The sequence below is a fragment of the Cyanistes caeruleus genome, chromosome 22, assembly GCF_971803275.1.
Source record: "Cyanistes caeruleus chromosome 22, bCyaCae1.hap1.1, whole genome shotgun sequence".
Lineage (NCBI taxonomy): Eukaryota > Metazoa > Chordata > Aves > Passeriformes > Paridae > Cyanistes > Cyanistes caeruleus.
Genome location: NC_141722.1, coordinates 578,553 through 603,176, shown reverse-complemented (window position 1 = coordinate 603,176; position 24,624 = coordinate 578,553). Strand labels below are relative to the sequence as shown.

General features: G+C 60.0%; 3 protein-coding genes across 8 annotated transcripts; 2 read left to right on the top strand and 1 right to left on the bottom strand.

The window, feature by feature from the left end:
• Nucleotides 1–1,323: 1,323 nt before the first annotated feature.
• Nucleotides 1,324–6,330, bottom strand: CLCNKA (chloride voltage-gated channel Ka). Its single transcript, XM_086860742.1, has 19 exons — nucleotides 6,024–6,330; nucleotides 5,811–5,939; nucleotides 5,574–5,702; nucleotides 5,347–5,486; nucleotides 5,180–5,257; nucleotides 5,015–5,093; nucleotides 4,819–4,944; nucleotides 4,623–4,707; nucleotides 4,453–4,554; nucleotides 3,859–3,943; nucleotides 3,613–3,774; nucleotides 3,452–3,521; nucleotides 3,093–3,203; nucleotides 2,799–3,012; nucleotides 2,585–2,718; nucleotides 2,049–2,140; nucleotides 1,888–1,971; nucleotides 1,694–1,780; nucleotides 1,324–1,506 (listed from the first exon to the last, which is right to left on the bottom strand). Exons 1-19 carry the CDS (start codon nucleotides 6,328–6,330, stop codon nucleotides 1,468–1,470), a joined length of 2,253 nt encoding a protein of 750 aa, XP_086716868.1. The 3' UTR covers nucleotides 1,324–1,467.
• A 279-nt stretch (nucleotides 6,331–6,609) lies between these two features.
• Nucleotides 6,610–7,686, top strand: HSPB7 (heat shock protein family B (small) member 7). Its single transcript, XM_023940336.2, has 3 exons — nucleotides 6,610–6,744; nucleotides 6,820–6,953; nucleotides 7,174–7,686. The coding sequence occupies exons 1-3, from the start codon at nucleotides 6,690–6,692 to the stop codon at nucleotides 7,357–7,359; spliced, it is 375 nt and encodes a 124-aa protein (XP_023796104.1). The 5' UTR covers nucleotides 6,610–6,689; the 3' UTR covers nucleotides 7,360–7,686.
• Nucleotides 7,687–9,559: 1,873 nt separating this feature from the next.
• On the top strand, nucleotides 9,560–18,972 carry ZBTB17 (zinc finger and BTB domain containing 17). Of its 6 annotated transcripts, none has more exons than XM_086860739.1 (17): nucleotides 9,560–9,621; nucleotides 10,856–10,958; nucleotides 11,385–11,496; nucleotides 13,180–13,386; nucleotides 13,544–13,732; nucleotides 13,965–14,123; nucleotides 14,198–14,308; nucleotides 14,678–14,916; nucleotides 15,008–15,150; nucleotides 15,592–15,892; nucleotides 16,116–16,203; nucleotides 16,698–16,814; nucleotides 16,892–17,012; nucleotides 17,153–17,283; nucleotides 17,362–17,577; nucleotides 18,418–18,507; nucleotides 18,598–18,972. In XM_086860739.1, exons 4-17 carry the CDS (start codon nucleotides 13,182–13,184, stop codon nucleotides 18,873–18,875), a joined length of 2,388 nt encoding a protein of 795 aa, XP_086716865.1. In that variant the 5' UTR covers nucleotides 9,560–9,621; nucleotides 10,856–10,958; nucleotides 11,385–11,496; nucleotides 13,180–13,181; the 3' UTR covers nucleotides 18,876–18,972. The 6 variants fall into 6 exon arrangements, with proteins under 6 accessions (XP_086716865.1, XP_086716862.1, XP_086716864.1 ...); XM_086860736.1 differs by having other exon boundaries at nucleotides 9,561–9,670; nucleotides 10,856–10,941; XM_086860738.1 differs by having other exon boundaries at nucleotides 9,561–9,670.
• The last annotated feature ends 5,652 nt before the right edge of the window (nucleotides 18,973–24,624 follow it).

The window sequence follows — 24,624 nt, the reverse complement described above, 5'->3', positions numbered from 1 at the left end:
TTTTAGGGGTTTAAAAGGCATTTTTAAGAGGGTTTTAAAGGGGTTTTTTAAGGTGTTTTAGGATTTTTAAAGGGTTTGTGGGGCATTAAGGGGGAGTTAAGGGAGGGTTTAAAGTTTTGGGGGGCTTTAGGCATTTTAAGATTTTTTTTAAGGAGTTATCAGGGTTTGTAAGGGGGGGTTAGGGACTTTAAAGGGGTTTTAAGTTATTTTTTAAGGGAGCTTGATGTTTTTTAAGGGGTTTATTTAGGGATTTTTAGGGGGGTTAAGGAGTTTTAAAAGTGGGAGGGTTTAGTGGTTTTAATAGGGCTTTAAATGGGTTAAAAAGGGTTTTTTAAGGTGGTTTAAACAAGTTAAAGACGCTTTCTTAAGGGGTTGACACCTTTTTAGGGGGTTATCAGGGTTTTCACAGGGCTCTGGGAGTGTTTCCCATCCGGGGCCTCTTTCCCCAGCAAAACCCAGCAGGAATTTGTCCTTTCCATCCCCGGCCGCTCCCCGAAGCCAAAGCCCGGCTGCCCGGAGCCTGCAAATGACGGGGTAGGAAAACTCCGGAAAAAGGGGATTTTGGCATTTTTTTCTGCCCCAAACCATAATCAGGGACGGGCGGCACCGACACCGCGCTGCGCCAGCCGCGGTTTTGGGGGGGTTTCGCCCCATTTTGGGGCATTTCGGCTTGTGGGTGTCACGAGTTTTTTGGTCTCGGCCCCGGTGGCGGCTCAAAGTCCAGACTGGGGGGGGACACCCCGGGCTGGGGCTCCTGACCCCCCTTATCGCCCCCACGGGGAAACTGAGGCACGGGACAGCGGGGTTTTGGGGGGGGCCGCTCCCCTCGCTCCTCCCCGGAGCCCAGCCCAGCTCCTGCCCCACTTTTGGGGTGTCTCCCTGGCGCTGACCCCGCTTCACCCGTCCCGTGCCTGGCCCGGGCATGCACGCCCTGCCCAACCTGCCCTGCCGCGCCTAATTAACCCCCCGGGCTTAATTAGGGCTTTGTTAGCGCCCAAACCCGCTGCGCCCCGGTCCGGGGGTCACCGGAGTGGGGGGGGGGGGGGGCTCTGCCTCCCGACTCCCCCCGGATTCCGGGGTCACTAAACACCCACCCCATCATTAATCACAGTAATTAAAATAAGGACGATGATGTGCTGGTAATTTTAGAGTGGGGCAGAGCGGGGTGTTGCAGAGACTGGGGCACCTCAGCGCGTGTCCTGGGCACTTTTGGGGTGATTTGGGCGGTTTTAGGCGTTGTTGTTGGGTTTGGGATGGGGGCGACTCCCCCCCAGCAGAAACCGGCGGGGCTGGAGGAGGAGGAGGAGGAGGAGGAAGCGTTGATGCATTTAATGCAAACAGGCATTTAATGCACAGCAGGCTCTGCTGCAGAAGCAGCGCCCCCAGCCCACGCCATCTGGGGGGGTCAGGACACCCCCGTTTCCATGGGGGTACCCCTGGGGAGGGGCTCCCCGGGGTCCCAAAACATCACTTGGGGTCAGCGAGGTCCTCGATCGCTCTCCGCAGCTGGAATGGAGGGGACAGGGGAGGTGGGAAGGGGACAGGGGAGGTGGAAGGGGACAGGGGAGGTGGAAGGGGACAGGGGAGGTGGAAGGGGACAGGGGAGGTGGAAGGGGGACTCCCCCCCTGTTTTCCCTTCTCCTTTTCCCCCCTTTCCAGTTCCCTTTTCCAGCCCCATTCTCCTCCCTCTCACCTCCGCCCTGCTCACGGCCCCCACCAGCTCCCCAGAGCGGGTGACAAAGACTCGCTGCAGCTTCAGCAGCTGGAAGAGGTGATAGGCCTGGGAAAGGGACACAGGGACACGTGGGGACAGAGCCACCCCCGCCGTGTCCCCTCAGTGTGACACGGGCCTGGGGGGCTCCCAGGACACGTTTTGCTCCCCCAAACCTGATGCAAGGAGGTCCACGGGGAGAACTGGAGCATGATGGGCTCAATGGCGCAGTCGTCCCCAAGCGTCCCCACGGCGGCCAGCTTGAGGAATGATGTGTTCATTTTGGGGTGGAAAAGCGGCTTTTTGGGTGTGCTAGGGTACCCCCCACCCCATTTACCTTCTCCCCCTGGGGCGCCTGGGGGTGCTTGTGGCTCTGGAGGAAGGTGACCAGCTGGGACCTGCTAATGGTGCCCACCAGAGTGGGGGACCCTGGAAAGAGGGGACAGTGTGGGGACAGCAGGGGGAGGTGCTGGGGACACCCCATGGGGACAGCAGGGTGAGGGTGTGAGGACAGTATAGGGACAGGGTGGGAATATCGAGAGGACAACATGGGGACACCAGAGGGGATGGGGACAGCTCTGGAGCAGTGCAGGGACACCGTGGGGATGGCACGGGAACACTGAGGTGGCACCGTGGCAATACCAAGGGCTCGAGGACACAGGACAGGCTGGGAGTGTCACAGGACCCCGTGAGAGCGGGGTGGGGACACTGCAGGAGCTCCCCGTAGGGACAGCGTGGGCGTGGTATGGACAGAGCATGGGAATATCCAGTGGGCACTGGGGGGACACCATGGGGACAGCATGAGGAGACAGACAAGGGCCACCACAGGGCCAGGGAGTGGTGACAGTGACCCCCCCAGACCCCACATCCCACCTGTGCTCTCCACCACAGGGTACTCTGCATCGGCAGAGGCGTCCAAGGCCACCAGCACCTCCTGGAAGCCGTCCCCCTTGGCCAGGGCCACCACCCGGCGCTCCATGAACTCCTCCACCGCCACTTGGTAGGAGCTGGTGAGCACAAAACCCCCAAATTCCCATCGTTTCCTGGGGAATGCCCGCCAGCCGTGGGATTTGGGGCGGGGGCTCACGCGATGTGCCGGCTGCGGATGGGGGGCAGGTAGGGCAGCTTCTTGACGATGATGGTGGCGTCGTAGAAGGACGGTTGGTTCTTCTGGGTGATGGCGTTGGCCACCATCACGGCCAGCACGGTGGGCAGGACGTGGCCCAGGTGCCCGGTGGCCTCACACACCAGCAGGGCCGTGGACACCGAGTGCGTCACCGAGCCCGAGAACGCGGCCGCGCCTGGCAGGAGCACAGGGGGGTCAGGGGACAGGGTGGGTGTCCCCCTGCCCGTGGGGGTGTCCCCCAGCCCCCAGACTCACCAGCCAGGGCGTAGCCAGCAGGAATAATGGGCCGTGGGGGTCCCTCTGAATGGAGCCCCCGTGGGAAGAGCAGGGCCACCACCTCCCCCATCAGACGCCCAATGGCTGCTCCTAAAATTGGGGGAGGAGGGAAGGTGGGGAGACCCCAGGGGCCCCCCCAGGAAATGGTGGTGGTAGAGGTAACCCCCCTCCTGCCTCCCGGAGCTGGGTGTACCCCCAGGCTGGATGTGCCCCCCTCCAGGCCTGGATTACCCCCACTCCGAGGGCTGAAGGAACCCCCTGCACCCCTCCCCTGGCTGTCCCTCCCCATGTCCCCTCCCCTGGCTGTCCCCCCCACGTCCCCCCAGCCCCCTCCTCACCGTAGATGAAGATGGGCATGAAGTACCCGGCTGGCAGGGGCAGGGTGGTGGCCAAGGTCAGCATCCAGAACTGGGTGGGGGGGCAGCAGACACAGGGGGGTCACCCCATGGGGCCACCACCTTGGGGGGCCCACCCCGAGGCTGGGGGGGGACAGGGTTACCTTCATGAGCAGGAAGAAGGTCAAGGTGCCATAGATGGTGGCAGAGGGATGGGCCCACTCCTGCCAGAGCCCCCAGGGCTTGGCCACGGCCGAGGCGTTGGGGGCCAGCGAGCCCCACGTGCGGTTGTCGAACAGGGAGGTGAGATGTTCCTTCATGGTGAGCTGCACGGACGGACAAACGGACACCCTGAGCCCCCGCTGGGAGGTTCTGGGGTCCCCAGGGAGCCCCCACGTGTCCCCACTCACCCTGGAGGCCATGAACTGCCCCAGCCCGGGGGGGAAGGTGATGGAGGCGAGGAGCAGCACCACCAGCACCGTGTACAGGGGTTTGCTGCAGGGGGGACACAGTGCTGGGCACGTGGGAACGGACGGACAGATGGACAGGGGGACACAGGGACAATGGGGTGGGTGGGGTTAGGGGACATAGGGGGGACATTGGGGTACCCAGGGTCAATGGGGGGGACAGGGTGGCCACCCAGGGTGGATGGAGTGGGGTGAGCAGGGTGTGTGGGGGGGGGGGGGATATGGGGACACTTGGGGTGCAGGGAGGGGACACAAGGACACTGTGGATGTGTGGGGTGGATGGAGCGGGTGCACGGATGGCCAGAGGGCACGGGGAGGACATACGGACACTCAGAGTGGATGGGCAGGGTACGGGGAGGGGACCCAGGGACGGACCCAGGGACGGACACAGGGACGGACCCAGGGACGGACACAGGGACGGACACAGGGACACGCAGACAGCCGGGCTGCAGGGAAAGGACGCAGGGACACGCAGGGCATGCATGGCATGGACACAGAGGGTGCAGACAGACAGATGGACGGACGCCCAGTACGGACTCAGTGGCCAAGAGCTTGGCTGTCAGCCGGTTCCTCCTCACAGCCACCATCAGCCAGCGCTGGCAGAAGAGGTAAGCACAGGCCACGAGCCCACAGATGGTCCTGTGAGGAGAGGGCAGGTAGGGCACAGGCAGGGCACAGACAGCACCCCAAGAACGCACCCTCCGTACCCCAAAATCAGGAAAAAGAAAGTCTCCAGGAGGTCAAAGGGAAAATCAATCTTGAGGTCGCTCTTGAAAACAGCAGCGATGGTTTCTGGGAGCAGGGACAGGAATGAGGGCGTGGGTTTGGGGGTGAGAACCCCAAAAATGCCACGGGGGGAGGGTAAAGGGGAAAAGGGGGCACGTTCTGCCTGCCCTGCCTTGCCTTGATCTCTGTTGAACACGGCCAGGAGCTTGAACATGAAGGCCCCGCAGGTGGCGGCGAAAAAGCCGCGCCAGTAATCCCGCACGGCAAAGTGGGGGGACATCACCTCGATGCTGAAAAGCACCCCTGGAAAAACGGGAAAAGGGATCAGGGCGAGGTTTAGGGGGGCCCAGGGTGGGATTAGGGGGGTCCTCACCGCTGATGGGTGCGCCGAAGACTGAGGCCACCCCTACAGCTTGAGCTGCCACCAGCATCTCGTGCTGCTTGAACTTGTTCTGTAGGGTGAGGAGGATTAAACCCCGGATTTTTTGGGGTAAAATCAAATCCCTCCATTAATTTTTTTGGGCGGTGGCACCCCCACCTCATACTCCCTCGTGACCGTGGTCCTCATCTTCCCCAGGTACGCTGCGGCCATGGCGGAGAGGTGGACATAGGGACCCTGGGGGGGACACGGGGCTGAGCATCCCCCCCAGCCCGGCTCCAGCTGGATCCACCAGGGGTCTGGGGGCTCAGAAGGGGATCCCTCACCACTTTCCCAAGGAAAACGGTGCTGCCGCACGACAGGGTGCAGGTCAGCCCCACCACCTTGGCTCCGAAGTTCTGGATGGCCAGGTAGTCCTCCAGCAGCACGCCCATCAGGATGGTCTTCAGCTCCGGGATGCCGGAGCCTGGGGTGGAGGGGGCAGGATCCAAATTTGAGGGGTCCCTCGTTTTAGCGAGGGGGTATTTTAGGGAGGCAGGGAGGTCTGGCTCACCTCCAGAGTGCGGGGTGATGCTCTGCGAGAACCCGGTGGAGAAGGTGGCCAGTGCCGTGGGGTACAGGGTCCACGAGAGGTACTTGAGCACCGCGATGTCCCCGATCTCTTGGTACAGCCACATGTGGGCTGGAGCAGAGGTGTCGGGAGGGGAGATGTAGCCCCCGAAAGCCCCCCTCCATATTCTGGGTGAACCCCCCGGCGCCGGTGCAGCCCCCCCGGGCTCCCCTCCTTTACCCGCTTGGAGCCTGGCGACGATGATGTCCGTGGTGAAGCTGATGGTGGCCATGAGGACCCCCAGAATGAAGAGGAAGTACCAATCCTCCCCCACGCGGAACAGCTGCCGCTTCACCCACTCCAAGCACCCTGCGAGGGGGGAAAACAGGGCGCTGACCCCCTCCAAAAAAAACCCCCACCCCCAGACTCCCCCTTTTTGGGTGGGGGTCTCACCTCGGACCCTTCTCCGGGCGGTGGGGCAGGGTCTCCAGCTGTGCTCCGACACCAGCACCCTCTCTTCCTCCCCCTTCTCCTTTTCCCCCCGCAGCCCCTCGGGGCCGGGGCGCTCCATCCCAGGCGCGTTTTTGGGTTTTTGGGGTCTGCACCCCCCGAGCCGCCCTCCCGCCCGGGCTCCGCTGCCCGACTGAGCTCGCAGACTTTCGTTTTCATTAAAAACGACCTTGACGAATCCCACGGACCCGCTCGGGCCGGAGCGAGCCGGGTTTCCTCCCCCCTCCTCCACCCCGATCCCAACGTACATCCCGCGGCGGGGAGGATTTAATAAGTATTTTAATTAATTATCGTGATTATTCCTTAATAATGGGCATTGCATTCCATGGCGTTGAGCTGGGGGGAGCGGGGGGGGGGACGGAGAGGGGAAAAATTTCCACCGTCTCCGGCGCAAGACCTAAATTTAGCCGGTTTTACGAGAGGTCTGGCAGGCGGCCGGGAGCCTTAACGAGGCTTTAAAAAGCTCGTCAAGTCGAAATATCCCGAAATAACCGATCCGGCGTCGCCTTCGCCGGGAGGAGAACGAGGAAGGGGGTCCCGCTCTTCCCCCCGGGGGTCGCAGGAGGTGGCAGGCGGTGGGTGAAGGTGAAATCCTCGCCCTCCGGCACTATGGAGCTTTTCGGGAGCTTTGTCCGGCCCCACGGGGAGACCTTGGGGTTCCCAGGTGAGTTTGAGGGGGTGTTTTGGGGGGGATCCTCAGCAAGCCGTGGTTGTGACCCCCCCAAACGCTGTCGGGCAGCTCGCCCCGGTAACACGGGCGTGGTGAAGACCCTGGGGAACACCTATCAGTTCACGGTGGATGTCAGCGACTTCGCGCCCGAGGACATCATCGTCACCACCTCCAACAACCAGATCGAGGTGCACGCAGAGAAGGTGAGTACTCCCTGCTCACCCCTAAAGCGGGGCACCCCAAAATCCTCCCCGGGGGATGCGGGGACCACCCAGATCCAGCCCAGTTCCCAAACAGCTGCGGCCGCAACCCCAGCGGCGATTAATTCACCGTTAATTAACGGGGACCGCAGGGAATAATGAGTCCCTATTCCGCTCGCACCCCAAAATCGCCTCTTTTCACCCATTTCTTTTTCTCTCCCAGCTGGCCACGGATGGCACCGTCATGAACACCTTCACCCACAAGTGCCAGCTGCCCGAAGATGTGGACCCCACGTCCGTGTCCTCCTCGCTGGGGGATAACGGGATGCTGACGATCCGGGCTCAGCGCCGGCCGGCCAAGCACTCGGAGCACGTCCAGCAAACCTTCCGGACTGAGATCAAGATCTGAGGGCTCGGGGGGCTCCTTGCCCCCTCCCCAGCACCCCCCATTTCCCTCCCTCGCTAATTAAACGGGTGATTTCGGAATGAGGTGGGATACGGGGTAGGGAATGGGAGCGCTCCCTCCGCAGTGGGCTCAGACCTGCGGTGATCGTGTTCCGTCACCCACCGGAGAAATTCCGGCCGGGAGTCCCAGCTCCGGCAATTTTTAGCTGGCGCGTGTTGAGGGGTGAGATCCAGCGTGCCAAGAATCCTGCCGGGAGCCAGCTTCCCTTCCCAACCCTCCGCCAGAGCCTGTCTTTGTATATAGAGCTTGGGATAAATTATTGGCAACGTCTGACTGCCGCCTTCTCCGTTTTGTTGTTTTGTTTTTTTTTTTTATATTTCCTTGATGCTTTACCCACCAGAAGGGGTGTGTGTTCAGAGCCCAGGGGTGTCTCGGAAAGGGATATTCTGCCATCCCGACAGAATCCCGCACCAGGAGCCGCTCGGGCGCCCGCTGCCCTGTTTATTTCCAGCCCGGGGTGACTCATTTCTTCCCCGAAGCTCTATTTCTGAGCCATCCCCTCAGCTGTCCGGCTGCCGACCCACCTGGAAGGGCACCAAACCCTCCTCCCCTCGCCCACCCTCACCCAGCAGCGCCCTGGGGATGGCACAAGCCGGGATGACGGCCCCAAAGCCGAGGGTTTCTCCTCGGGGAAGGGCAGAAGCTCCCCGCAGGCTCGGCTCGGTGTGTGCACCCACAACAGCGAGCGCCGGCCGCCTGTTTATGGCTACACACGGCTGGTGTGGCCGTGCCCGAGCCACTCGTGACTGCAACCAGCGCTCTGGCAGCGTCCCCAGCCTCGGCTGAGGGCACTCAGGGCGCTGTCCCGGAGGAGGAAGGGTTAAAAGTGGAGAGAGGAGCTCCTGTGGGCACTCAGGGCGCTGTCCCCGCAGGAGGAAGGGTTAAAAGTGGAGAGAGGAGCTCCTGTGGGCACTCAGGGCGCTGCTCCCGCAGGAGGAAGGGTTAAAAGCGGTGAGGGGAGCTCCTGCGGGCTCTCAGGGCGCTGCTCCCGCAGGAGGAAGGGTTAAAAGTGGAGCTGCTCCGGGCAGCAAAAGGCTCGGGAAGCTCGCTGCCCTCGGGCCCCGGCGCTGGGCCGCGAACGCCGCCCCGGCAGCGGCGGGCGCCGGTTGCCATCTAGCGGCCCTCGCCCAGGGAGACGCGGATAAACGGAGGAAGAAAATGGGAATAAACACCGGGGAAAGGGCGATCCCATCACTGTTTTTTCTCGTTTTCTTCCTCCTATTTCTGCCCAAATCGCTTTTGCACAGGGGAGATGTGGAAGTTGGCCCTTAAGCCCAGCACCAAACACACCCCACAGGAGCTCGTTTGTGGCAGGAAAGCTGGGGAAAAATAAAAACCAACCTTTTTCACTTATTTATACATTAATGTTCACTGGTTCTAAGGCACATAATACTCTTTAATATTTAGCATTCTATCCTCTGTTGGTCACTGATTTCTACAGTCCTGTTACATCTTTTCCTCGGACAGGGAATCTCCAGCTTTCCAGGCTTTAATCTTCTCTGTATTTTCTGGTTACTCCAATGTCCTTGAAGTGCCATAAATTTAAGATCCCAGATATCCAATCTTTGGCTTTATTGAAGCTTGTCAGGGTTAGTTTTAACAAACTTAGTGTTTTGGTGATTTAATCATCTGAGTAACAAGAGTCTGTGCAGAAACTTCACTAACACTCGCCAAAAGTGGGTGCTGTTTACAATTAATTAAATCAACTAATTAAAAGTTAGTTATGAAAGTTGCATTATTTCCCTACAACGGAAACCTTTCCCCCGCAGAAGGATGGAGCCAAGGAAACAAGTGATAGACAAGGAGGAACGGCATCAAGCTGTGGCAAGGGAGGTTTATATTAGACAGAGGGAAAATTCCTTCATGGAGCGGGTGGTCAGGGACTCGGACAGTGATGGAATCGCCACCTCGGCGGTGTTTAAACGATGAGAACATGCTTAGCGAGGAACACGGCGGTGGCACGAGCACCTTCACCCCTCACGGCTCCCCCCGGTCCCTCACGGCTCCCCCCGGTCCCTCACGGCTCCCCCCGGTCCCTCAGCACCGCCCCCACACTGTCATGGCGGCGCCTCTGAGGCGGGAAGGGGCGGGAAGGTGACCGCCCCCGCCGCGCATGCGCACTGACGCCGCCACTCGGCGGGACGGGGCGACGCCGCTTCCGCCCGGTGCCAAGATGGCGGCGCCCTTTGTCTGGTCGGTGTCACGGTGAGGGCCGCGGGCTGCGGATGAGGCCCCGCCGGGCCCGGCATGGCAGGTGCGGCGCGGGGGCCCCGGGAGAGCGCTGGAGGGGCTAAGGGAGAAGGCCGAGTAGGACACGGGCGCCGGGAGGGGAGGAGGCCTGCGGCCCGGCTCGCTGGCTGTGGGGTAACGGAGCCGGTTTGGGGGTCACCCCGGTGCGCGGCCCCCGGTTCCTTGAGGGCAGGCTGCGGAGGGGGCGGGCCGTGGGAAACGGGGTGCTGCCGGCTGTCGTGAGGGGAACGGCGGCTTGTCGCGGTAGGAACGAGGGGCTGCGGGGTATCGTCAGGGTTTGTTGGCTGCTGTGAGCGGGGCGGGGGGTCCTGCTTGTCTTGAGGGGAACGGGGGGTTAGGGGCTGTCGTGAGGGGCTGTCGTGAGGGGAGTGTGGGGCTGTCGTGAGGGGAGTGGGGCTTCTGGATGTCGTGAGGGCAGCGGGGGCTCCTCCTGCCGCCCCTCCCGGGTGTCCCTGTCCGCTCCGGGACGCGCCCCAGCCCGTGTCCCCGGCCGGGGGACATCACCGTCCCCTCGGGCCACCCGAACACCCTCCCCATGGCCGGGAACGGCGGCCACAGCCCCGAGCCAGCGCCAGCCGCATCCTCGCACCTCAGGGACGGCGAAAACCGCCAGGAAAACGGGGTTTTCCCTTGTTGCGGCGTTTTGGCGAGGTGACAGCCCCTCCTGGCTGTCCCTGCCCTCTGCGGCTGGGCACGGGGGACACATTTCCCGGAGCAGCCGTCTTTCCTTAGCTCCGTTTCTGCGTCAGAGGCTTCTCCCGAGATGCCGGCCCTCGGCCAGCATTCCAAAGGGGGTTTTTCCCAGAGGAGACAAGGGTTTGTCATCCCTGGGCGCTGCAGACACAGGAAGGGTTTCAGGGCAGATCTCAGGCTCAGGTAGTGTCCTGGTGTCCGGAGCAGCAGCAGCACATCCATAAGCCTGAAATCCAAATAACCAAGGCATCTTTAGGATGTCTGTTCCCCGTGGGACATCCAGGATGTCCCTCTTCTTGTGTCTTTCTCATTTTATTTCCTTTTCACCACACTTTTTCCTCTTTGTGATCATTTCCCCTTTCACAGCTCACCTTCCGCTTCCCACCACGGGCTCTGCAGCCCTTCCCTATTCCACGGTCCATATTATTATTATTATATGGAGCTACTCCACTCAGATCAGCTCTAAACTTCATTTTTTTCATGGAAAACATTGCAGGATCCGTTCCTGGAAATGAGGACAGACCCCAGTGGGCAGAGGCAGCGAGGGTTGGGGCCGCGTTGTTCCCCGAGCTGACGCACGAGGCAAGAGATGACAGTGGGTAGGAAACAAACCCCCTCTTCCCTTTCATCTTCCCAGGAGGGATGGCTGGGTGCTGACAGCCTTGAAAGACAATGTTTAAATCACTGCTTTTTCTAATTTAAGGAGTTTTGGGGGTTTTAATAGGTTCATGTGGCAGGGAAGGGGAGAAGTAATGTTGCTAATTAGCAAGAGCACTTAGCAGAGCTCACGTGGGAAGCTCCCTGGGACTGCAGCTGTGTGGTGGGCGTGGGTGGGCTCATAATGAACTTCTCTATGATTAATTGGATAAGGAGACACTCAACAGCCTCGTCAGGGAGAGGTCGGGAGGGGAATCGTCTCCCCTGAGGGGAAATCAGAGGGTGCCCAGTCCTGTATCAGTGATTTTGCACCGTCAGCACCCAAGACTGGAGGTTTAAAATTGAGTTTTTCATCCCATTTTTCCCAGGATGGCTGCGTAGAGACTGACCCAAACACCTGGAAAGGGGAAATCTCTGGAGGAGAGACACAACCTTCTGGCCCTCCATCCTCTGGAGATCTCTGCTCGTCACAGTGCAGCGGTGAGCTCCAGGCCTTGGGGTTGGCTCCAGGTGTTTGGGAGTGCTAAACCTCAGAGTCAGGGATTTTAGTGGCTAAAGGTGACATTGGCTGCTGGGTGTGGGTATGGAGAGCTCATCCAAGCCTCTCCTGTCACTGCTGTGCTTCCAAGGGGGCCGGAATGTGACACTGGGGATGAGACTACAGAAAATGGGAAGGTTTTCTGGGGAGGAGTTGGGTTTCCTGGATTTTTACTTCCTGCTCAAAGCTGGGGAGCAAAGCTGACACAAGTCCAATCCTGGAACATGAAAAACCATTGTTCACATGCAAAGTGCCTCCCACAAATTCCCCAAAATACCCTTTCAGTGCATCAAACTGTCAAGATTCCTCAGGTTCTGCTGCACGGAGCTCTCTGAGCATGAACACAGCCTTGTTTACCCTGTGGGGAAAATGCTCCCCCTTCTCTCCAGAGCTTTACAAACCACACTGGGCCGTGCTGTGCAGTATTTTGACCCAAGCACTGCTTTTCCTTGGCTGTTAGGGATGTGTTTTGGGACAGGCTGGGGGGGGTTTGGAGAGCTGGGGGAAAGAGAGCTGCAATGACAAAACGGAGTGGAACTTCTCTCTGAGCAAGATCTGATGCTGTCAGAGAGGTCCTGGCCTCTCATCCACACCAGGAATGCCTGTGGCAGCTGAATGAATCCCTGGGAGGAAGATCCTCCCTGAGTGTTGCTGGCACCCACAGCTGACAGGAGGAGGCTCCCTCTGCCCACTTACCATTGGAAGGAACAGGAACTGGAAGTGCCTGGTGTTGTGGATCCAAACCTCTCGCTTCTTCCTGACTGGAAAAGCCTGATTTAAGAGGTGGTGAAGTGGAAAAACAACTTCCATGGGCTGGAATCTTTCAGAGACACCGAGCATGGAATCCAGGAGTGTTTCCCCAGCTGTGACCTTCCTGCTCCAGCATCCAGAGCTTTAGAGACTTCCTGCATGAACAATAACTGGATAGTCCCTGTTTCCTTTCTCCTCTCTCCTGCCAATCCCTTGAAACAATCCCTTCAGCACCGGAATCATTGTTGGAAGACAAAGCCAAGTGAAACCCCTTCATTCACCCTAGGGATGCAGCTCAGGAGGAAATCCAGTGTGGCACTTTGCTGACAAGGACCTGATGGAAAACTGGGGTTGTGCTGTATTTCCAGCAGTTTGCAGCATTCCTTAGGCAGAGCTGTGCTCCAGGCATGGAGAACCCCCTCCAAACACATAATGAAGTGTAAAAATTCCTCGGTATTGTGGCATGAGCAGCTGGAAAGAGCAGGAGCTGGAAGGTTTGGATGAACACTTCCACGTTGCCTTGGCAGGAGCTGTGACACAGAGGAGGGACGATGGCACTTGTGTCTGCAGAGGTGACAAGGCTCCAGCTCGCTGCTTGGACCAGCTGAGGGCAGTAGCTGTGTTCTGAATACTGTCAGGGTGGCTAAAAACCATCCTGGCTGTTCCATCAACTCCTTCTAGCCCTGTCTTGGTGTCGTGGCTGTCCTAGGAGAGGATTTGGGGTTGGATTTAGCACACCTTTTTTTAATTCACATTTTTGTGCCATTTTTTAACCACGAGGGCAGTCAGGTCGTGTTTTGTGATCTCTCCTCCACGACCCTTTCAGTTTCACCACCCAGCTCACCCCCAATCCTGGGTTTTTTCCCTCCCCACAGCCATGGATTTCCCACAGCACAGCCAGCAGGTGCTGGAGCAGCTGAACCAGCAGCGGCAGCTGGGGCTGCTCTGCGACTGCACCTTCGTGGTGGACGGCATCGACTTCAAGGCGCACAAGGCCGTGCTGGCCGCCTGCAGCGACTACTTCCGCATGCTCTTCGTGGACCAGAAGGACGTGGTGCACCTGGACATCAGCAACGCTGCAGGTAGGCCTCCACTTTTCATCCAGGATCCCTCCCAGCTCCTGAAACAACATCATTCCCTGCCCAGGCTGCGAGGGAGGCTCCTCAGCTGTTTCGAATGTTTCGGAATGGAAGAGTGAGGGCTGAGGGCTGATTTCTGGTTGTGTCACCTCCACTGCAGGCCTGGGCCAGGTTCTGGAGTTCATGTACACAGCTAAGCTGAGCCTGAGCCCTGACAACGTGGAGGATGTGCTGGCCGTGGCAGGTTTCCTGCAGATGCAGGAGATCGTCAGCGCTTGCAACGCACTCAAATCTCTCTCCGTGCCCCCAGAAAACCCCCCTGGGACGAACCAGCAGCCCCCCGAGACCGGTACGTACCCTCCTGGCTTCCCCTCACACAGGCAAAATCAAGATTTATCCACTTAGGCTCCATGCAGTCCAGAATGTATCCACTCAGGCTCCTTGGCCAGTGGCAAACCCAGTTCCTGGATGGGGTTTGATCCTCTTGGGCAGCACCAGCAGTTAAAAAATGGCTGCTTCTGTGAATTTTGTGGGATTTGGGAATCCTCCTGGCAGCAGCAGCTTCGCCTGTTCCCTCACAGGAGCCGACAAGGCCGATGACAAGACTCTGGTGGTGGCAGAAGCTCAGGGGGAGCCTGACAAAGCCCAAGCGGCGGCTCCCAGCACCGAGGGGAAGGAGGAGAAGCCGGAGGCCACGGCACAGCCCAAGGTGCCTGCGGAGCAGCCGGCTGGCCAGGAAGGTAAAGCACCGAGGGGTGACACCCTGGGTCCTGCTGTCACCCCCAGAGCTGTCCTGACACTCCGGTGCTCGCAGGTGCTGCCATCCAGGAGGGTCCCAAAGCCGACATTGCTGGGCTCCCGCAGCCCTTGGAGAGCACGGGGGGCAGCGGCAGCCCCGGCGCCACCGACACCGCCGGGACAGGAGGTGTGTGGGGCAGCGGGGCTGGGACAGAGCTGGGCACAGCTTGAGCCCTGCGTTTCTGTGGAATTCATTGTGTGAGCGTGAGCTTTTGTGGGGCACGGATCCTCTGGGAACAGTTTTCATGGAGCACAGTGAGGAGAGTTGGGAAGTTCTGCTCTGCCTGCACAGGCTTTGGGAATTTAGGGCTAATCACCTGCAAATTCAAAGTGATTCCAGGCAAAGGTGATGATGGTTGAGCTTCCAGCTTAGATGTTTCTGTGGTTTCCCTGGGGAGGGGGGGGTGCCTAATCCGGGTTAGGAAATGCCAGGAGGGTTTTGTGCCTCTGCTGCTGCCCCCAAATTTGAGCATCCCCATTTTGTACCATCCTGCAGAGATGAAGCCGGAGAGGAGGGAGGAAGAGGGGGAGATGATAGTGGAGGAGGAAGATGAGGGTAAAATCCCCGAAGAGGAGCCTGCCCAGCTGGAGAACGGGGAGAATGCTGAGGATAACGAGTCGGGAAGCACGGACTCCGGGCAGGAGAACTCGGGGGAGCCGCGCCTGCTGCGCTCCGGCACCTACAGCGACCGCACCGAGTCCAAGGCCTACGGCTCCGTCACACACAAGTGCGAGGTGAGGCCAGCTGGGCTCCTGGGCAGCACCTGCCGGTGCCACCGGGTGCCTCGGGGACAGCGGGGTGACAGTGCTGCCCCTCCATTCCTAGGACTGCGGGAAGGAGTTCACCCACACCGGGAACTTCAAGCGGCACATCCGGATCCACACCGGAGAGAAGCCCTTCTCCTGCAGGGAGTGCAACAAGGCCTTCTCTGACCCTGCTGCCTGCAAGGCCCACGAGAAGACACACAGGTAGGGGGGGAGCCAGGGAAAGATGCCTGGAAAATGTGGGGTTTGCTGGGAATGGTCCCATCTTCTGGAAATCTGCCGGTGTGTTGGGGTGTCCGGGAGGAGATTTGTCTTTCTGCCTCTGTCATAGTCACAGAATAATCCAGGGTTGGAAGGGATCCACAGGGATCGAGTCCAGCTGCTGGCCCTGCACAGAATCCCATGCTGTGTCTGAGCATTGTCCAAATCGTTCTTCCCTTTCGTGTTGTTTTGTGGAGTCCCCATCCCTGCACGTGTTGAGGGTTGGACGGGGCTTGGAGCAACCTGCTCTAGTAGCAGGTGGGGTTTGGTGGAATCAGAAGGGTTTGGAGGTGCCTCCCAAGCCATCCCATGATTTCTGTGGGGGCGCTCAGAGCGGGGCAGCAGGACCCCGCTGCTGGCTGTGACGTTCCCTCCCCACCGCAGCCCGCTGAAGCCGTACGGCTGCGAGGAGTGCGGGAAGAGCTACCGGCTCATCAGCCTGCTGAACCTGCACAAGAAGCGGCACACGGGCGAGGCCCGCTACCGCTGCGAGGACTGCGGCAAGCTCTTCACCACCTCGGGCAACCTGAAGCGGCACCAGCTGGTGCACAGCGGGGAGAAGCCCTACCAGTGCGACTACTGCGGGCGCTCCTTCTCCGACCCCACGTCCAAGATGCGCCACCTGGAGACGCACGACACCGACAAGGAGCACAAGTGTCCCCACTGCGACAAGAAGTTCAACCAGGTGCGCTGGGCAGCGGGGAAACTGAGGCCTGTGTGCTCCTGGAAGGGAGATCTGTCCCTGGGATGCAGTTTGGGTGTCTTGGAGCTCGGAAGGGGTGGTTTGTCCATAGGGTGAAGCTTGGAGGTCCCAGAGGCCGCTCCAGAAGGGATCCACGGGGATTTGGGTTGCTCTGAAGGAACACAAGGTGGTTTGGGGCTCTCTCCATCCTGTTCTCCATCCCCAGGTGGGGAATTTGAAGGCTCACCTGAAGATCCACATCGCAGATGGGCCCCTGAAGTGCCGGGAGTGTGGGAAGCAGTTCACCACGTCAGGTAAGACAGGGGAGCAGGGCTGGGGGGTTGAATGACAGGGCTTGGATGCTCTGGGGAGAGCAGGGAGTATTCTGGGGCGGGATCAGAGCCAGAGGAAGGATTTCATCCCGGCTTTACAGTGCCACAGTTGTGCTGCGTGGATTCCTGGTTTTCCCCATGGAGTCACACCCTGGAGTGGAGCTCCTCATCCAAATGCTGGAGATGGGGATGTCTCCTCCCATCTTTTCCCAACCTCCTGCAGAGCCAGAGGGTTGGAATGATCCCGGTGGAGTCTTTTGATCCCCTCAAACTCTTGATCCCGGGTGCTTGTCCCGGCTGTCTCCAGCTCCACATAACTGCCTGATCCCAGGCAAGGTGCAGCCAACTTCCCTTGATCCCTGTGCAGTCCTTGCTCCCTGAACAGCAGCAGCCTTTCCCCAGGGAGCTCCTGGGGCTCTGCCAAGGAGGAGAAGGGGGAGGAGGGTGCAGTGTCCTTCAGCCTGCCCTGCTCCCAGGTAACCTGAAGCGGCACCTGCGGATCCACAGCGGGGAGAAGCCGTACGTGTGCGTGCACTGCCAGCGCCAGTTCGCCGACCCGGGCGCGCTCCAGCGCCACGTCCGCATCCACACCGGTACGGACACGCTCCTGCTTCCCGAGGGGCCCTGCTTCCCTCAGCCTCCCCTCCCACCTTCTCCTGCGTCTCCCCAGGAGAGAAGCCGTGCCAGTGCTTGATCTGCGGGAAAGCCTTCACCCAGGCCAGCTCCCTCATCGCCCACGTGCGCCAGCACACCGGGGAGAAGCCCTACGTGTGCGAGCGCTGCGGGAAGAGGTGAGGATTCCCCTTGGGAATAGCGGGAGGGTGGGTGGCGTTGGGATACCGGGGGGCACCTCCACTCGCCCTCCGCAGCCGGGTGCCATTCCTGGAGGGTGAATCCTCGGGGTGTGGTGACCCTGGCGTCCTTCCCAAAGGTTTGTCCAGTCGAGCCAGCTGGCCAACCACATCCGTCACCACGACAACATCCGGCCCCACAAATGCACCGTCTGCAACAAAGCCTTCGTCAACGTGGGCGACCTGTCCAAGCACATCATCATCCACACGGGTGGGTACCCCCCAGAGCCCCTCACCACCCCCGGCTGTCCCCCCCTCACCCACGGCCCCTTCTCTGTGCTCTGCCCAGGGGAGAAGCCGTTCCTGTGTGACAAGTGCGGGCGCGGCTTCAACCGCGTGGACAACCTGCGCTCCCACGTGAAGACTGTGCACCAGGGCAAGGCCGGCATCAAAATCCTGGAGCCCGAGGAAGGCGACGAGGTCAACATCGTCACGGTGGCCTCCGATGACATGGTGACATTGGCCACCGAGGCGCTGGCTGCCACCGCTGTCACGCAGCTCACAGGTAACGGCATTCCCAAATGGAGTTCACCCCTGGGGGCAGCTTGGGAGCCATCCAAAAGGCAGAGTTAGCAGTGGGGTGTAGCTGGGAGGTCCTGGAGTTGTCCTGAAATGGGAGTTTATCCATAGGGAGCAGCTGGTTCATCCCAGAGTTGTCCCCAGAGGGAGATTCATTTATGGGGGTTCAGCTTAGGGGACTCAGGAGTCATCCCAAAAGGGAAATGTACCCATAGGAATGCAGCTTGGGGGTCCTGGAAAGGAGGTTCAGCCATGGGCAACAGCTTGGAGGTCCCAGGTGCCATCCCAAAAGGGAGATTTTATCCCTGGAGAGGAGATTGGATGTTCCATGAGCCACCCCAAAAGGAAAATATAATTAATATATCTGAATATAGCTGAAGGGGCCCAGAACTGTCCTGAAAGTGAGGTTAATTTATGGGGGTGCAACTTAGAGGTCCCAGGAGCCACCCTAGAAGGGAAGCTTATCCATGGGATGTCTCCCCAATGTCCCTGTCCCCCCGCAATGTCCCTGTCCCCTGGTGTCCCCGTCCCCCCCAATGTCCCCATCCCCACCAATGTCCCTGTCCCCCCAATGTCCCCGTCTCCCCAAATGTCCCTGTCCCCTGGTGTCCCCATCCCCCCCAATGTCCCCATCCTCCCCAATGTCCCTGTCCCCCCCAATGTCCCTGTCCCCCCCAATGTCCCTGTACCCCCAATGTCCCTGTCCCCACCAATGTCCCTGTCCCCCCCAATGTCCCTGTCCCCCCAATGTCCCTGTCCCCACCAATGTCCCTGTCCCCACCAATGTCCCTGTCCCCCCATTGTCCTGTGGCTGCTGTCCCCACAGTGGTGCCGGTGGCGGCCGCGGTGACCGCGGATGAGACGGAGGCGCTCAAGGCCGAGATCACCAAGGCGGTGAAGCAGGTGCAGGAGGCAGGTGAGAGCGGGGATCCGGGGCTGCCTCCTCCCGTCCCCCCAGCCCGGTGTCTCCTCCATTCCCGCCTGCTTTTCCCTGTCCCCGCTGCAGACCCCAACACGCAGATCCTCTACGCCTGCGATTCCTGCGGGGAGAAGTTCCTGGACGCCAGCAGCCTGGCGCAGCACGTGCGCATCCACACGGCCCAGGCGCTCGTCATGTTCCAGGCGGAGCCCGACTTCTACCAGCCGTACGGCGCGGCGGGCTGGCCGGCAGAGCAGGTCATCCCCAGCGGGGAGCTCCTCTTCCGCCCCCGCGACGGCCCCGAGCCGCCCCCCGGCCCTGCCCCTGCGCCCCCGGCCGAGGGGCCGCCCCCGCCCCCCGAGTGAGCCCAGCCCCGCACAGCCTTTATTTAACAGCTCGCAAAGCCTGTAAAAAGTGTATTTCTGCGAGGAGAGAGATGGAATAAAATGCAGTATTTTGTAAGGGTCGGTGCTCAGGGAGGGGGGAACTCGCCGTGGCTTCTCCCCCCGTGGGTGTTTGGGGCTCCTGCAGGGCTGGAGCGCGGGGAGGAGGGGCTGAATCCTGGGGTGGTGCATCCTCAGAGCCTCACAGGGCGGGCAGACACACGGACACAGCACCAGGGGCACAGCCAGCCAGGACCGGTGTCTGTCCACGCCTGTGCCCACCCGTGCCACCGTCCGTGTGTCCGTCTGTCCTCAGCCCTGCAGCCTGGAGGGATCGGAGGGTTCACATGGACACATGGACAGGGCCATGGCTGGTTGGGCAGATGGACAGACAGACGGAGGGATGGACACACAGATGGTGGGACAGGCAGACAGGGACACGTCTGGCTGGACATGAGGACAGTTCCATGGCTGGTGACATTCACAGCCAGACAGAGGGACCGTTGCATGTCCAGTAGGACAGACAGCTGTCAGTCCAGCTGGACACAGGCACTGCGTGTCCCGCCGGACACTGCACGTGCAGCCAGACAGATGGACAGACACCAGCCCCACCCCTGACCTTCCTCCTCCACAGATTAATAAATGTCCCTCTCCAAAAATCACTTTTTTCACACCCTTACCCCATGCCACTCATGCCCTGCCCCACCCCATCATGCCACGCCCCCTCACTCATGCCCCGCCCACCTCTCTCATGCCCCGCCCCCATGCCCCACCCCACTCATGACCCTGCTCTCAACCTTCCTCCTCCAAACAGGAGCATAAATGCCCCAAAAATGCACTTTTTGTCCCCAAGGCCCCATCCAAAAATCAGCGATTTCACACCCCTCTCACACCCCTGCCCCGCCCCTGCCCCACCCCTGACCTTCCATCTCCACAGATTAATAAATGTCTCTCCAAAAATCAGTGATTTCACACCCTTACCCAGCCCCACTCATGCCCCGCCCATCCCCCATGCCCCGCCCACCTCACTCGTGCCCCGCCCCCTCATGCCCCGCCCATCTCCTTATGCCCCACCCACCTTACTCATGCCCCGCCCATTCCTTTATGCCCCACCCTCCTTTGACCTTCCTCCTCTACACAGGAGCATAAATGCCCCAAAAATGCCCTTTTTGTCTGCAAGGTCCCGTCCAAAAATCAGCGATTTCACACCCCTCTCACACCCCTGCCCCGCCCCTGCCCCGCCCCTGCCCCACCCAACTCATGACCCTGCCCCAGCCTTTGCCTCCCCACCCCTGATCGTCTGCCTTCAAACATGAGCATAAATGGTCCAAAAATGCACTTTTTTACCCCAAGGCGCCTCACAAAAAATCAGCAATTTCACACCCCTGCCCCGCCCCTGCCCCGCCCCTGCCTCACCCTTGTCCCACCCTTGTCCTGCCCCTGTCCTGCCCCTGCCCTTCCGGTTCCACAGATGAATAAATTTCCCTCTCCAGAAATCAGCAATTTCACACCCTCACTGGATCCCACTCATGCCCCGCCCACCCCACGCCCCGCCCATCCTCTCACACCCCGCCCACCTCATGCCCCGCCCATTTCCTCATGCCCCGCCCACCCCACACCCCGCCCATCCTCTCACACCCCGCCCACCTCATGCCCCGCCCATTCCCTCATGCCCCGCCCACCCCACACCCCACCCATATAATGCCCCGCCCACCTTATGCCCCGCCCACCCCTCATGCCCCGCCCACCCTCATGCCCCGCCCACCTCACTCATGCCCCGCCCTTCCGTCACCTTTTTCTTCCACACATGTGCATAAATGCCCCAAAAATGCCCTTTTTGTCTGCAAGGTCCCATCCAAAAATTAGCGATTTCACACCCCTCTCACACCCCTGCCCCGCCCCTGCCCCGCCCCTGCCCCACCCTCGCCCATCCTTCTCCACAGATTAAGAAATGCCTCTCTCCAAAAAATCAGCGATTTCACACCCCTCTCACACCCCTCTCACACCCCTGCCCCACCCCTGCCCCGCCCCTGCCCCGCCCAACTCATGACCCTGCCCCAGCCTTTGCCTCCCCACCCCTGATCCTCCTCCTCCAAACATGAGCATAAATGGTCCAAAAATGCACTTTTTTACCCCAAGGCGCCTCACAAAAAATCGGCAATTTCACACCCCTGCCCCGCCCCTGCCCCACCCCTGCCTCACCCTTGTCCCACCCTTGTCCTGCCCCTGTCCTGCCCCTGCCCTTCCGGCTCCACAGATTAATAAATTTCCCTCTCCAAAAATCAGCAATTTCACACCCTCACTGGATCCCACTCATGCCCCGCCCACCCCACGCCCCGCCCATCCTCTCACACCCCGCCCACCTCATGCCCCGCCCATTCCCTCATGCCCCGCCCACCCCACACCCCGCCCATCCTCACACCCCGCCCACCTCATGCCCCGCCCATTCCCTCATGCCCCGCCCACCCCACACCCCGCCCATCCTCTCACACCCCGCCCACCTAATGCCCCGCCCATTCCCTCATGCCCCGCCCACCCCACACCCCACCCATATAATGCCCCGCCCATCCCTCATGCCCCGCCCACCCCCTCATGCCCCGCCCACCTCACTCATGCCCCGCCCTTCCATCACCTTCTTCCTCCACACATGTGCATAAATGCCCCAAAAATGCCTTTTTTGTCTGCAAGGTCCCGTCCAAAAATCAGCGATTTCACACCCCTCTCACACCCCTGCCCCGCCCCTGCCCCGCCCCTGCCCCGCCCAACTCATGACCCTGCCCCAGCCTTTGCCTCCCCACCCCTGATCCTCTGCCTCCAAACATGAGCATAAATGGTCCAAAAATGCACTTTTTTACCCCAAGGCGCCTCACAAAAAATCAGCAATTTCACACCCCTGCCCCGCCCCTGCCCCGCCCCTGCCTCACCCTTGTCCCACCCTTGTCCTGCCCCTGTCCTGCCCCTGCCCTTCCGGTTCCACAGATGAATAAATTTCCCTCTCCAAAAATCAGCAATTTCACACCCTCACTGGATCCCACTCATGCCCCGCCCACCCCACGCCCCGCCCATCCTCTCACACCCCGCCCACCTCATGCCCCGCCCATTCCCTCATGCCCCGCCCACCCCACACCCCGCCCATCCTCTCACACCCCGCCTACCTCATGCCCCGCCCATTCCCTCATGCCCCGCCCACCCCACACCCCGCCCATCCTCTCACACTCCGCCCACCTCATGCCCCGCCCATTCCCTCATGCCCCGCCCACCCCACACCCCGCCCATCCTCTCACACCCCGCCCACCTAATGCCCCGCCCATTCCCTCATGCCCCGCCCACCCCACACCCCGCCCATCCTCTCACACCCCGCCCACCTCATGCCCCGCCCACCCCTCATGCCCCGCCCACCTCACTCATGCCCCGCCCTTCCGTCACCATCTTCCTCCACACAGGAGCATAAATGCCCCAAAAATGCCCTTTTTGTCTGCAAGGTCCCGTCCAAAAATCAGCGATTTCACACCCCTCTCACACCCCTGCCCCGCCCCTGCCCCGCCCCTGCCCCACCCTCGCCCAGCCTTCTCCACAGATTAAGAAATGTCTCTCTCCAAAAATCAGCGATTTCACACCCCTCTCACACCCCTCTCACACCCCTGCCCCACCCCTGCCCCGCCCCTTCCCCACCCAACTCATGACCCTGCCCCAGCCTTTGCCTCCCCACCCCTGATCCTCCTCCTCCAAACTTGAGCATAAATGGCTCAAAAATGCACTTTTTGTCCACAAGGCCCGGTCCAAAAAATCAGCGATTTCACACCCCTGTCACACCCCTGTCACACCCCTGCCCCGCCCCTGTCACACCCCCGACCAGCCTTCTCCACAGATTAATAAATGTCTCTCTCCAAAATTTAGCGATTTCACACCCCTCTCACACCCCTGCCACACCCCTGCCCCGCCCCTGCCCCGCCCCCGCCCCATTCCCCACTGTCCATAAATGTGGAGTTGGGATAGGGCTGGACCCTTCCCCAGTTCCCACAGCCTGGCTGGGAGATGGACACGGGGATGGGGCCGGACAGACGGACACAGGGCTGTGGGGCAGGGCAGGGGTGTGAAATCGGTTTTCAAGTGGGGCCCGTGGGGCAAAAAATGCATTTTTGGGCATTCCATGTCCATGGGTGGAGGAGGAAAATGTCTGTGTGGGCGTGGCCAACTGTCCAGGTGGAAACACATCTGTGCACTTGGATGTCTGTCCATCCGTTCTTCTGTCCATGTGCAGTGCGCGTGTGTCCGGCTGGATTTAGTGTCCAAGTGTCCAGATGGACACACTGTGTCCGTGTGTCCGGCTGCACACACAGTGTCCGTGTGTCCGGCTGGATTTAGTGTCCAAGTGTCCAGATGGACACACTGTGTCCGGCTGGACGTAGTGTCCAAGTGTCCAGCTGCACACACAATGTCCGTGTGTCTGGCTGGATGTAGTGTCCGTGTGTCCGGCTGGACGTAGTGTCCGTGTGTCCGGCTGGACATTCCCCTCTCCTGTCCATCTGTCAGACCCACGGGACGGGGGTCAGGGGGATGGGTCTGGATGGATGGGCAGCTCCAGGCCCAGCTGGGTGGACGGACATTGCCTGGACAGACAGACCGTTCACACCTGGCCGGACACACAGACAGTGCCCTCCAACCTGCCAAAAATGTCCCTTTTTACCCCCAAGGTCCCACTCAGAACCCAGCGGGGTCGGACCCTTCCCCCTGTGCCCGCGCTGTCCATGTGTCCGTGTGTCCGTGTGTCTGAGCCCCATCTGCGCTGGGTCTGTCCATCAGTTCCCCTGGGGGAAGGGGGAGGACAGGACCCGCCCTGCCCCCCCCCGGTGGGACCTGGGGTCTCTGGGGGTGTTTCTGGCCAGGTCCCCACCCCGGGGCTCCTTTTTGGCCTGGTTTTACCCCAAACCCGGCTCCTTCCTGCCCCCTGCCCCCGCCGGGGCGGCAGCCAGAGGTTCTGGAGGCCCCATCCCACATCCTGCCCTAAAGCTCCTGTTTCACCACACCTGCTTGATTTTAACTCATTTAGTCCTGATTGGGCTTCCCACTCACACCTGGCAGGGATTTGGGTGGAAAAACACCAAGTCTGGTTCTGATATTCCAAGGGATGATGAGCACCAATAATCCAGGGATAATTTTCCTTGAGGAGCTGTTGCATGGTGAGATTAAAAGCGGGGGCAAACCCTGCAATTTCGGTTTTCACAAATATTTTACAACACAGGAGGGAAAAATCCAGAGAAATGTGGTTTAGTGGGATGAAATGATCTTTTTCTCTGGTTGTTTTTAAAGGAGAAGGGGGGGACCCCTCCCTGGCAGCCCCCAAACCTCCCCTTCCCCGCTCCCCCTCCCCACGCCGAGGGACGAGGTCGGGGCGCCGACGTGTTTTGTATTTTTTAATAAAGTTCGTAATCCAATGGACACACAAAACAAAACTGCGCTGAGAAAAAAAAAAAATAAACCAAAAATAAACAAAAAAACCCCCCAAAAAACAAAAAAAAACCCCCAAAAAACCAAGTTCCATAAATTAATTAAGTGTTAGGGGAGGCGAGGGGGGCCGGGCAGAGTCTTTGTACAAGTGTATAACACTTCCACAGCTGATGAGACGAGGGGATGTTTAAATGAAGCGCACTTACAAATGAGTGACAATACAAAGTCTGAGTATGAAAATAAGATTTTTTTTTTTTTCTCTGAAAACACATTTTTGGCACAG